General features: G+C 38.0%; 1 protein-coding gene across 3 annotated transcripts in view; it reads left to right on the forward strand.

Annotated features, from left to right (window-relative positions):
- The window catches only part of PPARG (peroxisome proliferator activated receptor gamma), a 79,308-nt gene that overhangs the window by 38,382 nt on the left and 14,793 nt on the right, over positions 1-26,133 (forward strand). For 2 of the 3 annotated variants that reach the window (XM_023739929.1, XM_023739975.1), the window contains one exon: positions 23,084-23,534. In XM_023739929.1, coding sequence (XP_023595697.1) covers positions 23,084-23,534 — 451 coding nt within the window. Of the gene's footprint in view, positions 1-11,207; positions 11,408-23,083; positions 23,535-26,133 lie in introns of all 3 variants that reach the window. The other variant, XM_004368339.3, reaches the window with a different exon arrangement.

Consider the following 26,133-nt stretch of genomic DNA (forward strand, 5'->3'; position numbering starts at 1 on the left):
AGACCTGTGGAGATCCATGTGTTTTATGAACTGTAGAGCTAACTCAGTAAAATCATGGAAGATAGGCCAATTTGGAAAAAAAAAAATCTTTATCACCATTTGGTTCTAATTGGTTGACTGGCTCACAAAACAAATTTTAGGCGTAACTTGATAATATTACATTATATTTGTCAAGTATTAGTTCTTTTAAAAATCATTATGGGCTCGAGCAAATATAAAATGGCAAAAGGATCAAATTAAATTCAGTGCTTCATTATGTTTATATTCTATTTTTTCTTTCCTTTGCCTCACTTCTGTCAAAACTGATCTGGTAAGAAGATAATCTTTGAAGTTGAACTTCATCTATAAGGGCTCTAAAGTATCTGTGAAAATTAAATTTTTCTTCCATCATGCAGATGTTTGGTTTTGCATGATGGAAGCCATCAAGATTTTTGGGGATCACTAATTGGGTAATGCCCCACCCCTTAACAATAGCTTACAAAATGATGATTTATATCATTACTATTTCTTTAAAGGCCAGGAAATGATAAATACAAAATTGAGAATAATGATTACATTGCCAGGGGAGGGTGACCTGGGGCAGGACATGGAAAAGGGAAGAATTCATAAGTAAGTGCAAGTTGCTGGTCAGTTTCTCTAAAGCAAGAACATATTTTGGTTAAAACTATCAATGATACCGAACAGGGTGGGAATTTGGTCCAACTTTCCTCAACAATCGTCTGCATCTGTTGTGTAGCCATATACAACTGCAGTCGTTGACTGTGCAATAATTTGCTGGTTTAATTCCATCCATTTCCTATTTATCATTTCAGACCTCATAAAACTTAAGGCCACGTCTTAAGTCACGGGTTGTATTTCAGGTAATGCAATCAAGTTGTAATAAACTTATTTTGTCTTTATGGAGAAATCATTGGCTTTAAGGTCATTGTCATCAAGACAGCCTAGGAAAACATGCCAGTTCTGCTCTTAACACTGTTTATCTTTTGCCTATTAAAAAAGTGTCACTTTACAATGTAAGTAAAATATATATCCCCTTGCTTACAGGAAAATACTATTTAAAGCCCAAACTATGTAGTATTGATGGTATAATTTTCTCTTCCCAGAAAAGTCAGAGAAAGTTATCATAAACTTGATAATAGGGTCATCTTCTGACTTCCTATGACAATTATTCTCTTTAGAGAGAGGAGCAGTCTTGATAGAGAGCCTTCAGTAAGTTATTGCAAAAGCAAAAATAAATCAGAATTAAATGTCATAACATTAAAGACTTAATGCAGCTCAACACTTAAAGAAAATCCCCTCTCAGAGGTTTTTATCAAAATGTGTTTGCTGCACAGAAAAGGAAACATCTATATGATCTGTACATAGGAAAGAAAGCTCAACAACTGGTTTTAATTAGCTTTGCCTGTTATCCTGATGAAGGAAACTTTTCCAAATACAAAGTTCTGTAGGAGATTGTGATAACTATTCACAATTCATTGCTTTGGCCAATAGAAGGCCAACAGTAGTGAGGTTTCCACTCATACAGAATGCCTTTTTGCTAATGTTTTATGTGAATGGATCTCAATGCAGCTATATACCAGCTTAGCAAAAGAAGCTTCTAGTGGTGTACCAAAATCAGCACTTAGCTGCTTTCAGTGTACATAAGAAGAGATAAAAATCCCTCAAAGTAAATTTATTCCACTCTGTATTACTTTTATTTCTGCTCTTTGGTCTCTGTTTAGTCTGTTCAATCCATTTAGCTTCCCCTTTAGCCACCCACTTGCAGCTTTAACGGAGGTTTCTGAACTGACTTTCAAGGAACGCTAGGACCCTGGGGAATATTGTTTGAAAATCACAGAAATCAATTACCTGATTGAATTTCTAATTCTGTGATTCTATATCAATCAAACAACCTAATTCACTGAATTTTCCACTCTTCAACCAGCTATTCTGTATGTTATAGACCACGCCACACTCTTCCCAAATCTAGACATCTGGCATCCAGCAGGCAACTGACTTATGTGTTTTGGTGCCATAAAAATATGATTTATATGCCTGAATCAGATCTTCTCTGATGATTATGTAGTGATGTAGCTGCAGCTTACAAATCCAAATTATTCTGGGCTAAAGAAAATGTAAATGGAATATTAACCTATGTATGGTTAAATCTCTTCAGATGGGACTTTCATTTTGATTGTGACACATAGCTTAAACATTGTAGAAGAACATAATTTTGGAATTCTTCCAGTTGGAAACCCATTTCCCAGATCTCTATTTTTCAGTATTGAGTAGAAAAAGAACCCAGGTAACAGACTGGTGTGCTTTTATTAGTAGTAGTATTGTGCTAAAAAATAATATATAACAAAACATTTGCTAATTCAACAATTTTTACATGTATCATTCAGTGACATTGATTATGTTCATGTTTTGCAACCGTCACCACTATCCTTTTTCAAATTTTTCTACCACCCTTAGGGAGTCAGTGCTCCCTAAGCAATGCCTGACTCCTCCAGTCCCTCCCACCCCTGGTAACCAGTCATAAACTTTGGTCTAGATACGTTTACCTGTAAGTGGGATCATACAATATGTATGTGATCAACTTATTTCACTCAGCATGATGTTTTCAAGGTCCATTCATGTGGTAGCACGTGTCAAACTTCATTTCTCTTTATGGCAGAGTAATGTTCTGATGTGCTTTGAAGCAAATGTTTTATTTTTCTTTAATGATCAAGATAAACGCACATTCCAATTATTTTGGTCATTTAACATCCCATTATTTCTAGACCATGGGTCCATCCCGTTGACTGCTCAGAAATCTTCCTAAGTCATTCCTAGCACAATCAATTCAATACCTGTCTAGACACTGCCTTTAGAGGAAAGCTCAAAATGAAAGTAGAGCAGAAATAAAGGCCCAGCTTCCTAGGCTACCCAGCGGTGGATATAACTTACTAAGTGATCCTTATGTCAGCTATTTGTTTTTCATTTTGAGTTAGTGAGGCAGGTATCTCCAGAACCTTGATAAAAATACTTTGATGGATTAATGTTTCTTCAGTCAAATAGATACTCACATTTTCATAGTTTTTAAAACGTAGTTTTAAAAGCTATTTTTTAAGTTCTGTTGTGAAGGTCCTTGATATTAATTATGTTTTTAAAATGAGTCCTCTTTCTTTTTAATAAAATAATTTAGTCCTTAAGAGTTTTGACTAGTGAATGTTTCATATTCAGGGCTGCTTTTCATATATGAATTAAATAATAATACGTTTAGGCTAAGTGCACTGTAAAAAATAATCTAGAGAAGAATTGAAGGAGCCCTGGTGATGCAGTTTTTGAAGCACTTGCCTGCTAACTAGAAGGTTGGTTTTTTGAACCCATTAGCTGCTCTGTGGGAGAAAGATGTGGCAGTCTGCTTCTGTAAAGATTTACAGCCTTGGAAACCCTATGGGGCAGCTCTACTCTGTCCTATAGGGTCGCTATGAGTTGGAATTGACTCAATGGGAATGGGTTTGGGTTTTTTTCGTTTGTTTTTTTAGAGAAGAATTAACTTATGTTACTGATGAGTCATGCAGTTAGGTTGTCCCTATACCACTGGGATTTGAATAAAAAATAGATGTTCAATGAATACAAAAGTTAGCGAAACCTTTGTTTTGCTCATTAGGTTGGCCTATTACAAAAATGCTATTTTTTTTATTCAGGAGAAAAACGCTGACAGCTTTAAAAATAATTTCTTAGAGCCTTCATAAAAATCCAGAAAAATAATTTAACCAATTTTTGTGGCATTCGGCATTTTTAAGGTAATACTCTCCTACCCTGAAAACAGAAGCTGTAGGGTATTCGGGGGGAGGGAGCAGGTGGGGGAGAGCCTGAATAGAAAATAAATTTGAACTTCAACATGGTGTGTTTTTTTTTTTTAATCTTTTTTGTAGTATAAAGGAAAATTACTGAAATGTTAACTATCAGAAAAGGTAACAAGTAAATAAAGCCCCAGTGCACATGGCAGCTATGTTACTCAGACCCTCTTGGCATCCATGATTCTCCAAAATCTAACCCCAACCTCCCTTTCCCACTGGTGCCCATTTTCCATTTATACTTCAGGCTAATGGTGGACTTCAGTGTTCTGGAAAATGCCTCATGCTTGAAAACCTTTGGCCCTTGGTTTATTATGTCCTTCTGTTCCCTGTCAAAGTTCTACCCAACATTCAAGGCCCAGTTCCAATGCCTTCTGTTCCATATGGCTCTTCCTCTTCTCTGTGTTTTATACCTTTCCTGATCCCTGGTGGCACAGTGGTTAAGCATTTGACTGCTAACCAAAAGGTCAGCAGTTCGATCCACCAGCTGCTCCTTGAAAACCCTATGGGACAGTTCTACTCTGTTCTATAGGGTCACTATGAGTCGGAATCAACTTGATGGCAACAGGTTTTGTGATACCACATTCTGCCTTGAAAAGCAAGGGGGTGATAAGATGTATACTCCCCCCCCCCCAATAAAAAAGCAAACTACTGACAGCAGTAAAAAGGATAAATTAGAGAGGGAAAAGACTAGAGTTAGGGCAATAAATTAGAAGACAATGCAGTAGTATGAACTAAGACATTTGAAACAGAGAAAAACGAAATTGAGAGAAATTCCAGAGCAGGATGAATGGATAGAAGTAACTGAGAGAACAGAAGGAGTCAGAGATTCTTCAGGATATCTAGTTTGGGTGATATAGTACAGTCCAGTACCAGTTGCCGTTGAGTCAACTGCAACTCATGGCGACCCCCTGTGTGTCAGAATAAAGCTGTGCTCCATGGGGTTTCAGTGGCTGATTTTTCAGAAGTAGATTGCCAAGAGTTTCTTCTGAGGCACCTCTGGGTGGACTTGAACCTCCAACTTTTTGCTTAGCAGCCAAGGGAATTAACCATTTCCACCACCTAGGGACTCCAGAAATCTCTTAGAAGGGGACAAATAGGTCCAGAAGACAAGAAAGGAAAGCAGGAAGAGAAGCCAATTTGGAAGAGAAAATTAAGAGTTTGGTTTTAAGTTGCAGTTGAGGTGCTTAGGGGATATCCAGCATCTAGGTATAAAGAAATGTAGGAAGAAGTGAAAAAATAAGGATCCAAAACTCAGGAAAGAGAGGATAAAGAGTCATCAGCACATATTGTGAATTACAGACAAAATCAAGCGAGGAACAAGAGAATATAAATTAAGGCAGAGATCTGGAAAATAGCAATCAGAAAGATAGGAGAACCAGAAAAGCAGAATCCTTGATGAAAGTTAAAATAAGCGGGTGCAGATGTCAAACAGCATTGAAATGCTAGAGAGCTCAGGTAGAATGAGAGCTTAGAAGAGGCCCCTAGATCTGACCATGAGAAAAGTTTTGGGGACTTTTAAGAACAAAGTTCTGGTAAATTTTAAGGAGGCAAAAGCTAGATTGCAGAGAGTTGAGAAGTGAATAGGAAGTGACAATTGCAGACCGGGAGTGAGGACTACTCTTTCCGTAAGTTCAGTGGTGTAGGAAAGATAGCCTGAAGGGGAGGTAATATTAATGTCAGAGACTTGAGCATCTGCTTAGCTGGAAAGGACGGAGGTAGTAGTGAGGGAAGGTAGGCAAGATAGAGTAATTGATGTGTTTTTGATCTCCCCTAGTAGACGTGTCCTTTTCATCCTTGTATTTCCTAGTTCTGTCTAGTGCAGTGTCTTGCAACAAGCCGGTGTTCAATGAATTGAGTAAATGATATCAGGTAAGACTACAGGGAATCAGAGACTGAGTTGGAAAGTGAGGTAGTGCTTTTGCTCATCTCAACTCTTAGAAGAAACCTAGGCAAATGTTTAAATGCCCTCTAGGAATAGTTTGAAAAATGCTACCCCTACATAAAAATAACTTGATGTCAACGCTGAGGTTGCTCCTTGTTTTACTTTAGAAGAGCTGGAAAATGATAGTTATTAGATTGCAAAATCCTGCAAAACCTCAAAATGCACAAGTTTTTTTTTTTCAAGAAAGTAAGATGGAAAAACATAACTTACTGGCAACAGCTATATGCAAAGCAACAATTTTGTACAAATCTTGATGACATGATAAGGCTATTGCAAAATAAACATATAAAAAAATGGAAAAATTGATCATGAGACATAGCCTTACTAATTGTCAAAAGTCTGATGTGATTACAAATTCAACCTTTTGATGATGAAAAACAAAAATATGTTAATAAGACTCAACTTACTTCCTTCTTCTATTGATTTATTATTTTGCAAATATGCCTTAATTAATCTTTGTAATTAAGCGCCATCTGTTTTTAATGCTCCTACAGTTAGGTAGGTGTTATAAAAACACCCAGAACTAAAACGCAGCATATCAAAATATTCCACATGCTTGGAGTTTGTGTGTTCAGTAATATCAGTACTAAATACATAGTGCTGAATCTGTCACATGCTAATAGTGAGCTGGATTCAGTCCAGTAAAAGGACATTGTACAAAGGTATGCTAATATACTTTTATCAGAAATTAATGGGTCTCTATCAAACCTATGGAAGCAGCAGTCAAGAAATCAAATGAAACATTGCATTGGGCAAATCTGCTGTAAAAGACCTGTTTAAAATGTTAAGAAGCAAAGATGTCAGCTTGAGGACTAAAGGGCACCTGACCCAAGCCATGCTATTTTCACTCACCTCATATGCATGTGAAAGCTGGACAATAAATAGGGAAGACCAAAGAATTGATGACTTTGAATTATGGTTTTGGCGAAGAATATTGAGTATACATGGACTGCCAGAAGAAAAAACAAATCTGTCTTAGAAGAAGTACAGCCAGAATGCTCCTTAGAAACGAGGACAGTGAGACTTCATCTTGCTTACTTTGGACATGTTATCAGGAGGGACCAGTCCCTGGAGAAGGACATCATGCTTGGCAAAGTAGAGAGTCAACGAAAAAGAGGAAGCCCCTCAACAAGATGGATTGACACAGTGGCTGCATCAATAGGCTCAAACATAGCAACAATTGTGAGGATGGCACAGGACTAGCCAGTGTTTTATTCTGTTGTACATAGGGTTGCTATGAGTTGGAAACAACTCAAAGGCACCTAACAACATCAAACCTATTTTTCCAGAAAGTACATACTGACTGATACTGACATTTTTTTTTTAACAAGTTATGTGAATCACTCTGTAGGTGATTAATTATCCCAAATATGAGAAGGAATGCCAGTATTCTAGCAGTTGTTCTATGTGACAGATGGAAGATCTGTAGAACAGTGGAATGTGTTATTTTTTAGGGCCTCAAAGACTAAGCAATTATTGTTTTTAAAAAAGAGAGTATAGAATATGTCCCAATACGATGTGTCATAGCAATTTGTAGAATTTTTTACCTAAATTTAGAACTAAAGAAAGAAACCTTTAGAGATCTTCTTTTTCAAACCCCTCGATCAATCGATAAAGAAATTGAGGACCTGAGAAGTTAAGTAATTTTCTTGAAGCCACGTAACTAGTTTGTCACTGAGCTGAAACTAGAAACTAGACTTTCTGGCTACTTTAAGTGCTGTGTGTTTTCCACTGCCTTCCAGAAAGGCCAGAAGTTCTTGCTCAGTGACTCACAGTGAATACATGAAGGATTTTCCTTCTGTCCTTTAATCTTTTAAGATTAACAAGCAGTGGTAGAAGCTTTGAAAAAGTATACTGGTATACGGGCACGCTTGTTATTAGCTGCTGTTGAGTAGATTCTAACTCATGACGACCCCTAAAAAAAAAATAAAACCAACCAAACCGATTGCTGTCAAGTCAATTCCAACTCATAGTGACCCTACAGGGCAGAGTAGAACTGCCGCATAGGGTTTCCAAGGCTGTAATGTTTATGGAAGCAGACTGCCACATCTTTCTCCCAGAGAGTGGCTGATGGGTTCAAACCACCGACCTTTTGGTTAGCAGCTGAACACTCAACCACTACTCCACCAGGACTCCTTATGGCAACCCCTACTAACCTTTATGTTTCTGATCCCTAATCTCGAACATTCGTCTTATTTCTAAGCTCTAACTTTCAATCTTACAGGAAACAACACTGTAACCTCCATAACCTCCAAATGGAGAATACCTCACTCTTTTTGGTCTCAGATTCTCCACCTAAATGGGTGGAAGCTTAAGTTCAAGAATTACTTAACTATTAAACATAAAACTACGATGTGACCCAGCAATTCCATTCCTGGGTATGTAACCCAAAGACTTGAAAGCAGGGACTCAAACAGATACTTGTACACCAGTGTTGATTGCAACACTATTCACAATAGCCAAAAGGGAGAAACAGCACAGGTGTCCATCAACAGATGAACGGATAAACAAATTGTGATACATACATACAATGGAATATTATTCATCCATAAAGAGAAATGAAGTTCTGTTACACACCACAACATGGATGAACCTTGAAAACATTATGCTGAGTGAAATAAGTCAGACACAAAAGGATATGAAGTGTATGATCCCACTTATATGAAATACCTAGAATAGGCAAATACATTGACACAAAAGTTTATTAGTGGTTACCAGGGACTGGGGAGAGTAGAGAATGGGGAGTTATTGCTTAAGAGATACTGAGTTTCTGTTTGGGGTGATGAAAAACTTTTAGAAATAGAAGTTTAGAAATAGATGGTGGTGATGGTTGCAGAACATGGTAAATGTAATGCCACTGAATTAATTACTTGGTTACAAGGGCAAGTTTTTTGTTATATATATTTTACCACCAAAAAAAAAAAAAATACTTAACTAAAACACGCTGTTCCCTAAACAATTTGAAGGTAGATAGCTAGATTAGGTTTTTAGGGTTTGTTCTTGTATCTATGGGGAAGAATCTAGGTCAGTGTGCCATGGCTACCACTGTAGTCTATAACCCACAGCATCGCTGGTTGCCCTAGACCACTACATCCACAATAATAAAAGCTGTGTTTATTAGGCATTACTGTGTGCCAGGCACTGTGCTCAACACTTCCTGTGCTTTATCTCACTTGATCTCATGAGGTAGACAGGTATTAGTACATGAGACTAAAGAGCAACAGAATAAAATAGAGTTTTTTCTCCCTTAAAAATGCATAAAAATAAAAAATTTTATTTCCTTTACAACTTCTGGTCCCTTTTTTAATGCACAGTGAGTCCAACCAAACGGGATACAGTTTTCATCTCTTTTATGAGCCTCTGGTATGTAGAAATGATAAGTCCCCCATAAAAATTAGTTGTACCGATGGTTAATTGAACCTAATTTGCAGCCTGGGTATTTCACAATACAGAAAATTTGTTCATAAGATTTAACCTTTGAGGGGGGAACTTCAACTTATAAAAATTCACAATTTAGCTTTAAATAGAAGGCTTTCATCAATAGATAAGAAAGGGAGCAAACATTTTCCATCCCAGTGAAACTAAAAAGAAAGCATGGTGAAGAGTGAGTAGGGAAATAAGATTTTTGACCCAAAAATTGTTGGGCCAAAATTTTTAAAGGTTGTTTAATTGCTTAAAGATTTCTATCTTAAGGGCTCATGTGCAGATGACATATTTACCAAAAGGGTCTAAATCTAGGCTAATTTCATTTAAAGGAATCCTAACAGAGGTATGATTCCCTTCCCCTCTAACTTTCCTTTTCCTTCAGAGGCTCCTAAGGAGGCCCCTACAACACAACCATTGTACTAGTTCATGATAAAGCTCATTAGAGTCAACTGCAATGAAAATATGAATTTGAGATTCAAGGGTACTGATCACTCTTTTCTCTCACAAATCCAGAATAAAATTCACTAAGTACTCAGATGGAAATGTTTCCATGTGCTTTTATGTCTTCTGGTAGAAATGCTGCCTTTAGCATAATAACATATAACAAGCCACCATGCATCTCTTCATTCCTGTATTTAACACCATTTACTGAGCACCACTAAGTGCTAGAGCTATAAATGAATAGGACATAATCTCTACCCTCAAGGGGCTTATAGTATAGCAAAGGAGACTATCATAAAAATACATCACTATGATTCTACATGGTAAGTATAATAATATTGGATATGATATCTAAACGTCATTGTAGGAAAAGGCAGATAGTCCAAAATTTGCCCCCAAAGTAGCATTATTCAAAACAGTATTTTACAGATAGTACTACTAGAGAGTGTAAAAACATATCCGAGTTGAAAGAATAACAAACATTATTTTTCCCCAACCTAGGCCTTACCTAACCCCTCTTAAGTGTTTCTCTTTGCCTTTCTTTCGCTCTTTCTTTAGTTTTCTTCATCTTTCACACTTCCTCACCCCACAAGAAGCCAGATGTTAAGGAAATTGTCTTTTTGACAAACATCATTAAGTGATGATTCCCCAGCGGGGATAATTATGAATTCTGTCCACTAAATGTAAAAGTACTCTCTGGCCTAATCACATGAACAAAGCACCAGTCATAGTTATGTCAAGGACAAAACAGATTGGACAATGCTCCCTGAGAACCAAGCCTGTGTTTCGTTGTGCAACTTTGAATTCTGGATAATCCTTTACTTTTTTTTTTTTTGTACTTTAAGTGAAAGTTTACAATTCAAGTTAGTCTCTCATACAAAAATGTATCCGTACATTGTTATGTGACCCTAATTGCTCTCCCTATACTGTGACAGTACACTCCTCCTTTCCACCCCTGGATAATTCTTTACTTTAGTTCATGAAACAGGTTGCCTTTTCTAGTGCCTGATTTTGTCAAGTGCTGGAGATGCCAATAAGATGAATAAGGCACTGTCCCTAGCCTTAAGGACTTTGTTCCAAAGCAGGATAAATAGACATGAAATAAGTAATTACAATATAAAGTAAAAATTACTATAAATGACGCATGTACTGAGGGTTACGAGAATACTGGGGAAGAAAAATTAACTCTGCTTAAGAATTCAGGGAAAGCCTCATAAAGAAGGTGACGTTTGAATTGGGTCTTGAGGGGTGAGTAGGAGCTGGCTTTCAATTATTTCATGTTTAAGTAAATATACTTGCCTTTCTTCACTAAACTTTCAAATCTTTCCACCTTCCTGGAAGGATCCTGAATTCCTTTTTTTTTTAGTTAAATTTAATTTAAAAAATGAATAATTAATTTTTATCGATAGTCTGGGCTACTGCTTGAAGTAAAAACACGAGCAAAGTCTTAGGTGGAAAGCAGAACTTGAGATGAGTAGAGGGGAGGAGGGTTTTTACTATGTGGGAACTAGGGCTGAGGAGGGAGCGGCAGTAATTCAGTGATTCATCCTGTCATTCCTCTTTCTCCATAGCCATCAGGTTTGGGCGGATGCCACAGGCTGAGAAGGAGAAACTGTTGGCAGAGATCTCCAGCGACATCGACCAGCTGAACCCAGAGTCTGCTGATCTACGGGCCCTGGCCAAACATTTGTATGACTCATACATAAAGTCCTTCCCGCTGACCAAAGCAAAGGCGAGGGCCATCTTGACAGGAAAGACAACAGACAAATCAGTTAGTTCTCTTCTGTCTTGGTTTGGGGAGGGTGGGTTCCCACCCCCCTTGAATAAATTATTTACCATGTTACACATACAAATGCAGAATTCTCTTCAGCTGTTGGCTGTTACATATTGCAGGCTAAATCTGAAAAACAAGAGCTGTTTCCAGGTAGGCTAAGTAAACATTATTTTTAAAAGGGAAACTGTCCTCCATATTCTCTTAACGAAGTCTTTGAGAATAGGACAAGAGTGTACAGGTCATCTTAACTTTACAGAAGTGAACTCAAACCCCTCATCTTACCATCCTCTTTCAGGAATCCAGCTATTATCTTGGCATTCAAATAATTGGCCACAACAACATTTATTCAGGCTACCCTACTATTCTCTGGGAAGTACCCTGAGAAATGATATTTTGGTCACACTCTTTTTTTTTCACTTACCTTTCAAAAGAACTACTGGAGCTACTGCTCATAAAGTTCAAAAAGTGGCATAAAAGTTCTTACCAGAGATCATATTACCTTTCTTTCATTGCAGCACTCTATTGATTATTCCTGGGGAATTGGAAGCTCTATCCTTTTATTACATACGTGAATTTTCTCATCTGCCAGCCTCTGAGCTGCCTGGGCTACTCCAGTGGATTCTCTAACGTCTGTAGGCTGATTGACACCACTGTTTAGAAAACTCAGAATGGAGTGCCTTAGTAAAGAGAAAATATTTGTTACTGAGTCAAGGTTTCCAAGACACAGAACTCTTCTCTGATGGGGGTTTATAAAGCAATATGGAATTATATTAAAACAAAACGACACCTGGATTCTATTCCCAGTTCTGCTACCAGCTTGCAGTGTGACCTGGGTCTCGACTCTAGAGCTCAGTTTTTACAGGCAGGGTCTGGCTTTGTGTATAATTTCTGCAACATGCCCCTAGGGTAGCAAGAGTACAGAACACGTTTAAAAGACATTGGCCCAAACCCTGAAAGCCCTTTTATGCAATCATTTATTTTTAAATGAACACCTCCATGAGAGGCAAGCAACTGCTTGATAGAGACGTATAGCTTTTTCCCTGCTCAGAAATATTTTTGGGAAATTTTTATTACCCTTTAATGTATTTTGATGATGGTCTCAAGGTGTTGTTATTTCCTTTTAGCTAAATCATAAGCATAGAACCAGCTAACAGAAAAGAAAAATTCCTGTGGAATATTGCTGTATAAAGAGCCAAATGTCAGTAAGGACTATATGTTTTTTGACTGCACAAGAGGTTGCTGATACCTTAATGATATTATACATGTATCGAATTCTTAACAGCTGCATAAAATCTTGCCCATCAATAATGTTTGATCCCCACGGGCATCCTACTGCTGCTATTATTATCCTCTTTTTAAAGATGAGGAAGCTCAAGTCCAAGGAGATGATACAGTTTGCCCTAAGATCATACAGCAAGCATGTGGAAGAACCAGGACCATAGTGCAAGCTTTCTGACTTCTAGCATGATGTTCCCTCAGCACTCACTTATCTTTCCCATTGGCTAGCAATGAGCCCAGGAAGCACAGACACTAAGAAAGCTTCACCTTGCAAAAACCTTCTGAGTGTCATTTGTTTTTGGTTTTTTAAAATTTATTTTATTTATTTTAATTGTGCTTTAAATGGAAGTTTACAGTTCAAGTTAGTTTCTCATACAAAAATTTATATACACACTGCTATGTGACCCTAGTTGCTCTCCCCATACTGTGACAGAACACTCCTCCTTTCCACCCCGGATTTCCCGTGTCCATTCAACCAGCTCCTGACCTCTGCCTTCTCATCTCGCCTCCGGACAGGAGCTGTCCATTTAGTCTCATGTGTCTACTTGAGCTAAGAAGCACACTCTTCATGAATATCACTTTATGTCTTATAGTCCAGTCTGATCTTTGTCTGAAGAGCTGGCCTCAGAAGTAGTTTTGGGCTAACAGAGAGTCCAGTGGGCATGTCTTCCAGGGTCCGTCCAGTCTCAATCAGACCGTTAAGCCTGGTCTTTTTACTAGAATATGAGTTCTGCGCCCCACTTTTCTCCTGCTCTGTCAGGGACTGTCTGTTGTGTTCCCTGTCAGGGTGGTCATTAGTGGTAACCGGGCACCATCTAGTTCTTCTGGTCTCAGGCTGATGGAGTCTCTCGTTTATGTGGCCCTTTTGTCTCTTGGGCTCATATTTTCCTTGTGTCTTTGGTGTTCTTCATTCTCCTTTGTTCCAGATGGGTTGGGACCAATTGATGCATCTTAGATGGCCGCTCACTAGCTTTTAAGACCCCAGAAGCCACTCACCAAAGTGGGATGCAGAACATTTTCTTAATAAACTTTGTTACGCCAGTTGACCTAAATGTCCCCCAAAACCATGGTCCCCAGGCCCCCACCCCTGTTACTCTGTCCCTCGAAGTGTTTGGTTGTATTCAGGAAACTTCTTAGCTTTCGGTTTAGTCCACTTGTGCTGACTTCTTCTGTAGTGTGTCTTGTCCTTCCCTTCACCTAAGATAATTCTTGTCTAGTATCTAGTTGGTAAATACCCCTCTCCCTCCCTCCCCACCCTCGTAACCATCAAAGAATGTTTTCTTATGTGTTTAAACCTTTTCTTGAGTTCTTATAATAGTGGTCTTATATAATATTTGTCCTTTTGCAACTGACTGCACTCAGGATAATGCCTTCTAGATTCATCCATGTTATGAGATGTTTCACAGCGTCATCATTGTTCTTTATTGTTGTGTAGTATTCCATTGTGTAAATATACCATTATTTGTTTATCCATTCATCCGTTGATGGGCACCTAGGTTGTTTCCATCTTTCTGCTATTGGAAACAGTGCTGCAGTGAACGTGGATGTGCATATATCTATTCATGTGATGGCTCTTATTTCTCTAGGATATGTTCCAAGGAGTAGGATTGCTGGATCGTATGGTTCTTCTATTTCTAGCATTTTAAGGAAGCACCAAATCGATTTCCAAAGTGGTTGTACCATTTTACATTCCCACCAACAGTGTATAAGTGTTCCAGTCTCTCCATAACCTCTCCAACATTTATTATTTTGTGTTTTTTGGATTAATGCTAGCCTTGTTGAGATGAAATGGTATCTCATTGTAGTTTTGATTTGCATTTCTCTAATGACTAATGATCGTGAGCATTTCCTCATGTGTCTGTTAGCCGCCTGAACATCTTCTTCGGTGAAGTACCTGTTCGTATCCTTTGCCCATTTTTTAATTGGGTTATTTGTCTTTTTGTTGTTGAGGTTTTTGCAGTAGCTTGTAGATTTTAGAGATTAGACACTGGTTGGAGTTGTCATAGCCAAGTATCATTTATTTTTATCAATTTTTAGAACAAGAATTCTTCACTCATTCTGCTATCCCAGTATATTTTCCATCAGGAAACTTTTCTACTGTAGCTTTGTTCTTTTTGAATTATAGCAACCAGGCCTGCTGTCTTCAGCACACACAGTACTGCAGAATATAGGTGCTGGCAAAGCTGAGCCTATGTATTTGTTAAATGAAAAAATTGAGGCATAGCCAATGAAACATAACTGAAGTCCTCTACATAGCTGACTTAACTATGGGAAACAAACTGTGTTCATTTAAAGGCAGAGAGATAAAGGGAAAACTAGACTGACGTGGCTAAAGGGGGTTAACATTTTAAAGCAGGTTATAACAGCCTGCTGAGAGCTGGTAATGGATAGGGAACAGAAGAATAGAAGAAAGAGAAAGTGCCCCAAAACAAACTATTTACTTCACAATTTCACCTATGGCCAATTTGTTTCCAGGTATTGCTTTCTCACCTTCTTTTCATTTCCCAGCCCAGACCTGCAATCCATGCTTGAAAACCTATCAATTTAATAGTGTCTGGAAGATAGGAGGAAGACTTCTTTTTTTTTTTTTTTAAATTTACCTGGTAGTCAAGAATTTAAATTTACACTAAGGGTGGCCAACATAGTCTTTACCTGTATTACTGAAGGGCTAGAGCTCAAGCCACTGTAAACCTCACTCCAGCTGAATCCTTGGCTCTAAATCTGAGCTAAAAATAATTGGCGGCTTTTTGTGTGATAAGCAAGTATTAAACTATTTTAAGACAAAGGGCTGCAAAATGCTTGACTATGGGCTTCTCAAGTTCAGAGGCCAAGAATTTGTCGGGGGATTGTTTCCCCCCTGTAGTAACTAGGACTGTGCTTTGCCCATAATAGTTACTCAGATTGTATTTGCTTAATTGAATTAAAAGCTGTTGCCTATGCCCTTCGAAACTCTGGACTTTCAACAGAGGGACTCTAACTAGCCCAATATTTGCTCACCAGACTGGACATCATTAACAATCTGGATGGGGCAGAATTGCCTCTTGTTAGGGTCTGGAAAGGAAAGAGAGGCAGGATCAAATTAAAATAATCCATTCCCTGATTACACAAAATAGAATTGTTTGGCGCTCTCTTTTCTCCTTATCTTGCAAAATCAAATTAAGCTGTAGTGGAAAGAAAGAGTTCAGAGAGGAACATGGGAGAGAGAAAAAATCCAAAATGTGATTTCCAGTGAGTCTAGAGATTTGTTCTTTATCTACATGGTCATGTTATTCATTTGATAGCATCTATCTCAGGGGTGTTATGTTATCTCTTGGCCAGGGCTTATGAAAGTTAAGATTTCTGCATTGATAGGAAAAGTTTTGTAAAAGTATGGACTCTTGAGAGTGGGGGAGGTAAAAAAAGTGGTTACTGCTTGTGCAGTAAAGCACTTTGGGTCGCATTATGCACCCTGTTTGAGACTGAGGTCATTATTGGTGGTTAGGCCAAGCCTGGGGGAGGCTCTGCGTAGTAGTAAATGACCACTTACTCAGAACGTTTTGGAAAAGGAAATGACTTTATTGGAGAGGCCATTCTTTAAATCGACTTTACTGCTCAGTTTAACCATTGCCTATTCTGTCTCCTTTATCGAGTGCCTGGTAATCTTTTCTCTGAGGCCCAGCACCAATATTTGCCTCCAGGCCAGCCAAGCTTTCTCCCTCCCCAACTAAAACTTCCTTCTCCTATGTCTTATTCCCTGGGGCCACCTGCACCTTTCAAAACTAACAGGTAAATTAAATGCTCCTGCTCCCCTCCTATCTTTTTAACTATTTTTGGGATGTGATGCCCTACTTTTCATTGTCTTGCCTAAAAGAATAATGTTTGGAAATTTTAGGCTCAGGGCTAGAGAAATACGGGATATATGGGTTGGCAGATCACTGGAGAAGAAATTTTAGGAGCAAAAGATGTTTTAAAACCAGTTACTGTCTAGTCAATTCTGACTCATGGCAACCCCCTGTGTGCAGAGTAGAACCGCTTTCTATAGAGTTTTTAAGCCTGTGGCCTTTCAGAAGCTGATCACCGGACATTTCTTCCAAGGTGCCTCTGGATGGGTTCAAACCACCAACCTTTTGGTTAGTAATTGACTCCAGTAGGTCTTTTAGCTACCCTCAAATAGCGATGGAGCTGACTCCCCACAGCGTATTTTCCTTTCAGTGGCTTGTTCCAGCCAAGATCTCTCCTTTAAGAGGACCTTTTGGACTCTAAAGATTTTAGATTTGCTAGAACCAGGGTGCTCTGTTTCATGAAGGCAATTTGATAACTGAATGGACTTTGGAAGTTCCCAATGTTTAACTGTTATCCTGATGTGATGTTCACACAGGGTGTAGCATTGTCACATGATCCCATGTTTGCTGATGAAAATAAAGAAAGTGGTTTTCAAAAACCATTTTCAGTGCCATGGTTCATCATAAAACAATAAATAGAAAAACCCTTGGTGTGCCTGCCAACTCTTCACACCCTAAGAGATGGCGAGGCCCTGGCTACACTCTGTCTACAAACAAGAAACAAAACCTTTTACTCGTGCTCTATTGGACTTTGGGTCCCCAAGCATCACAGTGTTTATGATGGGTACATGTGGAGTCACTGTTTTTATAATCACAAGAGCAAACTGTTGCCATCCAGAAAATGGTTATTCTAAACAGTTTGAAATATGAAACTCCTAAATAATGAAACCAGTATATAAATGTAAACTTTTGGGAAAGCATTTCCATACCCAGTTAAATTTGTACATTCTAAAATTTACATTGGCCATCCAATCTAGTAACTTAAAGTATTGGAAAGCTATCTATCCTTTTAAATCCTACATTTACAACTAAACAAATTGTGGTCTCTTTTCCCCTTATCTGAGGAAAAGCCTGAGTGAGTTGGAATTTGCTCCTCCTGAAAGAAAGATAGGTGTACTTGGGTGGTGCAAACAGTTAAGTGCTCGGCTGCTAACCAAAGAGTTGGAGATTTCAGTTCACCCAGAGGCACCTCGGAAGAAAGGCCTAGCCATTGCAAACCCTATAGAGCACAGTTCTACTCTGACACACATGGGGTCGCTATGAGTTGGAGTTAACTCAGTGGCAACTGGTTTGGTTTCTTTGGTAGAAGAAAGCTATCAGGCAGGCCCTCAGAGAATCACAGAAAAGAGAGGTAGGAACTCTACTAGAAAGCAAAGAAAAAGCAGGACAGTAGTGCTGATTTGTTTCAGTGGCTACTGAAGAAGTTAGTCTCCTGGGATTATTAATCTACATTCATATTAATAAAGACAAATTTTTGTTGCCAGGGCTGTCAGGAATAGCTAAGGATATAACAAATCTGAATGGTCTTCTTTCATAAAACAAATAAAAAGATAATATTTTATAGAGTTAAGGAGAAAAGCACTTTTTTTTTAATGATTGGATCCATATGATTGGGCCAGTGCCCTTGTTTGCCAGCTGAGTAACTTTTTGGCTGGCAACAGATGCTTTTTAAGAGCTCTGGTTTTGTACTAGCTCATTAGAGTGTGAATAATTCTTCTTATTAAGTTTGTATTTGTATTAAGTCTCTAAATCTTCTAGGAAAACAATTACATTTGGTAGGCTTTCAAACTTAACTTCTATCATATACAGTACTTAACTAGCACCTCTAAGAAATTATAGTCAAAATAGACTGCCTCCAAGATCCCAGGATACAAGAACTTCAGTATAAAAGTCTCAATTTCTCCCAGGATACTCATTTTATTAAAAAAGGAAAATGATAAAAGTGGGGAAGTCAAGCAGAAAGCAGTGGAAGGAGGGGGAAAAAATAACCCTCAACCAGGGGTCAGGAAATCTGGTTCAAGAGTTCACGGTTTGCCATAAATAGCTGTTTGACTTTGGAAAGTCAGTTTACGTCTCTTGGCCTCAGTTTGTTCATACTTAGGCAGAGAATGATGATCTAGCTAATTTCTGAAGACCCCATGGTTCTCAGCAAAATAGGAACAACAGAGGCAGAAACCAGAAAGAGGTTGAGGAACCAAAACCAATGCATTTTGGATTAACATTCACCCATTATAGCTAATCTAGGAGAGCTATGTATGTCTAAAAGGATGGAATTCAGACAGAAACGAAAAAAGGACGGAAGAAAAAAGATGAAGACAATTGTTGTTGTTGTTGTTAGGTGCTGTCGGGTTAGTTCCAATTCACAGTGACTCTGTGCACAACAGAACAGAACACTGCCCGATGCTGCACCTTCGTCACAGTCATCCTCAAGCATAGCAATGAGCCCATCGTTGCAGCCACGGTGTCAGTCCATCTCATTGAGGGTCTTCCTCTCTTTAGTACCAAGCATGATGTCCTTCTCCAGGGACTGGTCCCTCCTGATAACATGTCCAAAGTACATGAAGAAGATAGGCCCTATGAATTCAAATTTTCTTCCTTGAGCCTTCCCTCTTATCTGTCAGAGAAAATGAAGAATATCAGGATAGTCCTGGTCGATTAGGCCCATATTTTTCCAGGCCAGAGTTTTAACTCTGACAAGTTCATTAAGTGATTGTTTTTGAGAGAGTATAGTTGCCTACTATCCTAATTTCAATCTTCATAATTAGAGTATTCACTCAAAACAACCTGTACTTCATTAGGTTGATTTTCTCATTTATTTGCTTAGCTTGCTGTTTTATTACTCAAAGGAGTTATAAACTTAGATACTTTCTAAGATACATGTATAAGTGTGTACTTTCATGTATGCTCCCTTTCATAATTTGTATATTAAAATGTTAATGTTATTGAATTCCTAAGGAACACTACTGTCCTGTTTCTCCATTCGAAAAAGTAAACTTTTATTCTTCTACTTTGTTTTTGTCCTTAAGCTAGTTGCCCCAATCATCTTTGTATTATACAGAGGAGGCAGGCAATAGATCAGTCACTCAATTTAATTACCTATACAAAATAATACCTTAATCCCATTCTGGCTTTGCCATGTAGAGCCATTTTTTGAAATTTAAAATACATGATAATCAAAGTAAACTACATTTGCTGTGTCTCTCCAAAGAAAACTGATTTCTTCTTACAGAAACCATCTTGTTCCCTGGAGAAAAAATTGTGTTTAAGTGCAGCTTTCTTTATTCCATTCTCACCTTTTTCTAATCTGTCCAATATATGAAAAGACAAGCATCATCATGGCCAGAGGCAGATTCATCACGAAGCCAATGAAACTTCAAGGCCCTTCCTTTGCCCAGAGCCCCTTCCAAGACTCTGGGAAGGGCATAGGCAATTTTGTACTCACAGTTAGTCTTATTTTTCTTAAAGAAGACCCCAACAATAGTATAAATCTCAGGCCCCACAAAACCTGGGTCCATTCCTGATAATAGCCTAGATGTAATTAAGCTTTCTTTCCTGTTAAGAAGGCATGTTTATCTGGCCATTTGATGTAGCGTCTGAAGATGTACATTGTTAGCCCCAAACGTGATGTAAAATCATTAAGACAAAATTTGAAAATGACAAAGCTCCTATAATAGCAGGTCATTAAATGACACTGTGCAAGCTAATTGAAAGTGTAAGGGCTTCACTTGGCTTTGTTAAAAAAGATAAACATGGAAGTGCAGTACATTTTACGTGGAATGTTTTACCAGGAGTGTAATATTAAATGAATGATTCAAGATAAATTCCAAATTCCACTCGAGGTTTTAAGAGGTGACCTCTCAGTAAAGCAGGCAGAGACTAGGTTTAGGATAAGGAGCTCCCAGTATGAAATGTGAAAGTCATGTGCAAGTCAAGTGCAGTATCAGAATTGGTGAATTGGTTGCAAAGAAAGATCTCAAAGTAGATGGAGCCTGGTGATCACTCGTGATCACTCAGTACAGTGTGACAGATCCACACGGAGGCTTGAAAGAATCTACGCAGGTTTCAAAAATACAGTGAAAATAGCGTAATCAGATATGACTAGGAAAAACAAAGACCACCACCTGGTATTCATTTGCATGCCAATACCCAGGATTCTCTGCCAGCTCACTATTTAAGAATGCTGAAAGGACTTAAAAACACTGGAATGGTTTGGCATGATGGTGGGGGTGCTGATTCCTTTCTCTGTCCTTGAGTGTTTACTGCCAGGAAATCCTGACCAACATTGATTGCCAAGGGGTTAAAGTCACATTGTTGTTAAATTGAGAGAGAAAATTAGCAGGATTTTGTGCCCTGTGTTCAACTATCCCAGAGTTTCAAAAACAGGAACCTGGGGCTTTATATGAGGGGGCAGGGGAAGTAAAGGGAAGAGTCACAAGGGTGATTTATCAGGGCACAGTTCCAGATAAATTGCTTACATGGAGGTGAAAGAATTCTGTGTCTACATTCTGTGCCAAGAAGCCAAGTAGTTGAGCAGAAGCTCGTCAGAAAATTGAAGTGGGCAGTTCAATGTATGCTCTTCCTACCCGTGAAGAGGCAATGATATTAGTCCTGGTGTTTGTACTTGTACATGTGCAGCTGGACTTTTCGGGTACCCAAGCCATCATATTCTCATAGCAGGAAGGTCAGGCACTATTTTCACTGACATAAATACACTGCAAAGGTCCTGGAAGACAAAAACCACATTTTCTCTAGGTTCTGTAAAAGCATCATTATCCATCCCAATTTTTTTCAGGATTAGAGTCTACCATAGTGGGAAAACTCAGTAAATTATCACTGATATGATTGACAATCCCCTCTGCCCTTCCTTTCTCTCCCGTTAATAACATCAGTTCTGAAGGGGGAAAAAAACAGAAGTAAGTTTTCTAAGAAGCACAGTAAGCACAATGTATTAAAGGAAAATTTGTAGTGTCTCTGTGCTCCTGATTTCCACGAAGAATTGGTTAGAGCCACCAGTCAAACTTGCCCTTGGGTCCTCATGTCTGTCTTCTTTTGGGGCTTGCTAAACAATACAGTTGAAGGGAATCTTTTGCTGACAAAAGTGAGAATTTCTGTAATAACTCCAGTAAATGGTGTTGGAATAATATGCAAGTTTGGAATTCTCTCCAATATCTAAGAGTCCTTAATATTAGTGTTATTTCCTCCAGTGTAGAACAGACTTCGCAGTTTGGTTAAAATCGTAGACTCATATAGAAATTAACAGAATCTCCAAACCAGTCGGTCTTGAAGCTGGCCACACATTGCACCTCCTCCCTCTTGCAATTCAGGAGAGAATTCTCAGCATCTCTGCTCATAAGAAACTTTATTTTTAGCCATCAGAGATGTCATATTCAGTGTACATAAATGTATGCATGCACACTCACATCTATACACACACACATCCATACACTCACACACATACACATATACACACACACAGAGCTTCTGGGAAATGCAACTAGAATTTCCTCAAAGAAGAGATGGAAACCCCCCATTTAATCTACTCCCCTCAAGTAAAGAATTTGAGGCCTAGGGAAGATAAATGACTCTCTTAAAATCACCTAGTTAACCACAGAATCAAAGCTAGAACCCAGATATCCTTAACTCTTATTCCGGTGCTTTTAGTATATACTTATTTGAATAGAATTGGGGTTTCACTCCTTATATATTTCAGTATATTTGATATATATGAAGTGTTGTCCCTTCTCACAATAGCCTGGAGAGTTTCACAGTGACCACAGATCTTTGGTTAGTTTTATACAAGGAAATGAAAAAGAGATAATTTCATGACTAACACAACTGCTTTTGAAAGTAGTCTCCTGCAAACCTGAGTTCATGTTGAAAGTATGATTGAAACTTAAGGACAGATGTTTTAAAAAATGGGTTCAAACCCCTTTTTTATTTCACCACCTTCTGCAGCTCTTACCCACAGTCCTTACATCTGCTCTTTCTTGAAATATATTGCTTCCAGGGCATTTAAAAAAAGAAATAGACATTTTCTTGGCTAAATATTTTTAATCTGCTTTCAGACTGATTTATTATAGGTAAGTATATTTCATATGCAAACTGTATTGAGATCTGAGAAGACTTCTTCTTAAATTGCAAGATTGCTTTGTTGATGTTCAAGTGGGTATTTTCAACCTTGGGTTGCTACAATGATTTTTTTATGGAAAGAAGGTTAAAAATGTATTCCACTGGAAGTCAAGAGGAACAATAGATTTTGTATCATTTTAAAAAATCAACAAAAGACTCTCTCCAAACAACAGAATTAAAACTATTAGCCAGTCCTAGGTAAAGTGGTATAGTATAAATTGAAAGGAAAGAAGTCCAAAATAGGCAAAAATATGTTTGGTCCCAGCAGATGCTTAAGATCAATAAGAAGATGAGAGTATTTTCTCATTATTAAGTGTCTTCAGCTTTAAAGATTTTTTTAGTTAGCAACACAACTGTGTATAAAGAAATGGTTTTCTGAATAGGGATGGCATTTGCTGTGAATTAGAAATCTCCAACTCAGCTATTTTTTCCCTCTTATTTGCAGCCATTTGTTATCTATGACATGAATTCCTTAATGATGGGAGAAGATAAAATTAAGCTCAAACACATCACCCCCCTGCAGGAGCAGAGCAAAGAGGTGGCCATTCGCATCTTTCAGGGGTGTCAGTTCCGCTCGGTGGAGTCTGTGCAAGAGATCACAGAGTATGCCAAAAGCATTCCTGGTTTTGTGAACCTTGACTTGAATGACCAAGTAACTCTCCTAAAGTATGGTGTCCATGAGATCATATACACAATGCTGGCATCCTTGATGAATAAAGATGGGGTTCTCATATCAGAGGGCCAAGGATTCATGACAAGGGAGTTTCTAAAGAGCCTGCGGAAGCCCTTTGGTGACTTTATGGAGCCCAAGTTTGAGTTTGCTGTGAAGTTCAATGCACTGGAATTAGATGACAGCGACTTGGCAATATTTATAGCTGTCATTATTCTCAGTGGAGGTAAGACTCATATTTTGCTCTTCCATGAGAGGGGAGGATGGTGGTGATGGCTGAGAGAATTTTGACTTTCCTTAGTCTCTTTTCCTTTTCACTGTGTACTTACTGCAGTTTCCAAACAGAAAATGCCAATGGCATGAGGCTGTGACTGTGTCACTGCGCATGTCGAATACCAGGAAAGAAATCAGAGGTTTGCTGGCTGAAGGCTGTGGGTAACCCAGGCTTTTTTTCTTTATCCCTCTTGGTATTTTTTCGAGTCAAATCCAGACATGGAAGACAAATGACAAATGCTCTCTTCTCCTTTTTCTTTTTTTTTAATTTCCTTTGTCCTTTTCCTTTCCTTTCTAGTAGGCCAATCCAATCCTAACTTTGCTTAAGATGATGCTTGCTTCACATGTAGAAGGCACTACTGAGTGATTTTGGTCAAATTATGCTCCTGTCCCTCTACCAGTTATATATTACTTTGAATTGCTTTCCCAATATCAGGAATGAAGGAGTATATATCTCTGACCTCTACCTACTCTTCATAGATCCCTCTGGTAGCTTCCCCTAAAGGACCCTTGTAAGGTGACTGGCGGCAATTAAGAATGCAGTCAGAACCAAAGAACACACAGCAGAGAAATAAATGGAGTTATCTAACAATTCATTGTCTTTGGCTTTGCAAGTATATGATCTAAGTATACAAGTATATGATCTAAGTATCCAACTAAATGCTGCTTCCATTCATCTCTCACATGTGCCCAACTTAAGTAGAAGAAAGTTTTACTTTCATCTTTCCCTATAGAAGTTGTTTTTAAATTATGAGTTTTCATTATTGAAATGGAATTCAGGTGAGCTTTTTATATACTCCTCTGTCCTGAAGCCTGACATGTGGGGAGATAGAGGTCCTGTAAAAGTAGATGTGTATAACTATACAAAACTGGTAGCCATGGAGTCTCAACCCGAACCTGATGCCCCCATATGTGTCAGAGTAGAACTGTGCTCCATAGAATTTTCAATGGCTGATTTTTCAGAAGTAGATCACCAGGCCTTTCAGCCGAGGTACATTTGGGTGAACTTGAACCTCCAACCTTTTGGTTAGTAGTTGAGTGCATTAACCATTTGCACCACCCAGGAACTCAATATACTATATTATATCATATCATATTATGTAGAGCATAATCCACTCTGCAGTCCTTAGTTGTCTGATTACTTGAGAGCGGATTGCTTCTAGAATCAGGTGCATAGTGTAGTAGTAATAATAATAATAGTAAACACTTATGTGCCAGGTGGTGTTCTAAGCTCCTCATACACATTCATTTAATCCTCAGGACAACCCAGCGAGGTAAACACCATTTTATCCATGCGGAAACCAAAGCACTGAAAGTCTCAATCCCTTGCCCAAGGTTACACAGCTACTAAAAGATGGAGCCAGGATCATGAACCTAGGCAGTATGGCTCTGGAGTCTCTGCTGCTAGTTTCCACACTGTGCAAAATACTACCCTTTCCATGACTAAAGTGCAGATGGAAAATGATATGGCAGGTTAGCTCTGGAGGCACAAGTCCAGTGTGAAGTTTTAATTCATTTAAAAATGACTTCTTAATGTTCTGTTTGTATAACCAAAATATACTGTCTAAACATGTTTTAATATTTTGACCAAATCTATTTCACACAAGTTCAGTTCCTCTTTGGGATTTTTTAAAATAGCAATTTAAAAAAGCAAATTAACCCTTGACCCCCTGAGATATTTGATTATTTCAGCAAAGAACAATGAGACTCTAGTTTATTTGAGGTTTATTGGGGAAAAACTATTAAATTTTAAAAAGATTAGAAAACAAGTTAATATATTTTAACTAGCTAATATTTTAAGGCATATTTTCCTTTTAATAAAAAGTAGAAAAGTAACTGTTAACATTTGATACATTTCCCTGTAATATTTTTCCTAAATATTCTATGTAAACAATCTTTATATTTCTTTTTTCACTTAATTATTTTCCCATGTTACTGTGTACTCTTTAATATTTTTCATTAATTAGGTTTTTTTTTATAAAAGTAATACCTGGTCATTTAAATAATTCAAAGAGTACAGAAAGGTTTAAGTGAAAAGTAAAGATCTCCGTCCTTAGACTAAAATAGGATTCACAAAGGCCTATTTCTCCTACCGAAAACTGGTACCAAAAACTATGTGCCAGCATATATAGATATAATATATCCTTTGCAACACTATTTTTAATGACTAAAATATTCCACTTTATAAAGGGACCATTATATGCTAAATTATCTCCCTAATTATGATTAGATTGCTTATAATTTACTATTAAAAAACTATAAGGATATGTAGGATATAATAAATTGTTGAAAATATGTTCTAATTTTTTGCCATCATGAATATTCTTATAAACCTCTGTCCATATTTGAGATTATTTTCTCATTCTAAATTACTAGAGGAGGCATTACTGGCTAGATGACTGTGAACACGGGATGACTCTAAGCCGTCTGTTACATCATTGCCAAATTGCGTTCCATAGTTTGTGGCAGTTTATGTTCCCACCATAGCTATCAGCGGATACTAAAGGACGCATTTGAGATAACCCATTTAAAGATGCTAACTAGGAAAAGCT

Source organism: Trichechus manatus, unplaced genomic scaffold, assembly GCF_000243295.1.
Source record: "Trichechus manatus latirostris isolate Lorelei unplaced genomic scaffold, TriManLat1.0 scaffold00001, whole genome shotgun sequence".
Taxonomy (NCBI): domain Eukaryota; kingdom Metazoa; phylum Chordata; class Mammalia; order Sirenia; family Trichechidae; genus Trichechus; species Trichechus manatus.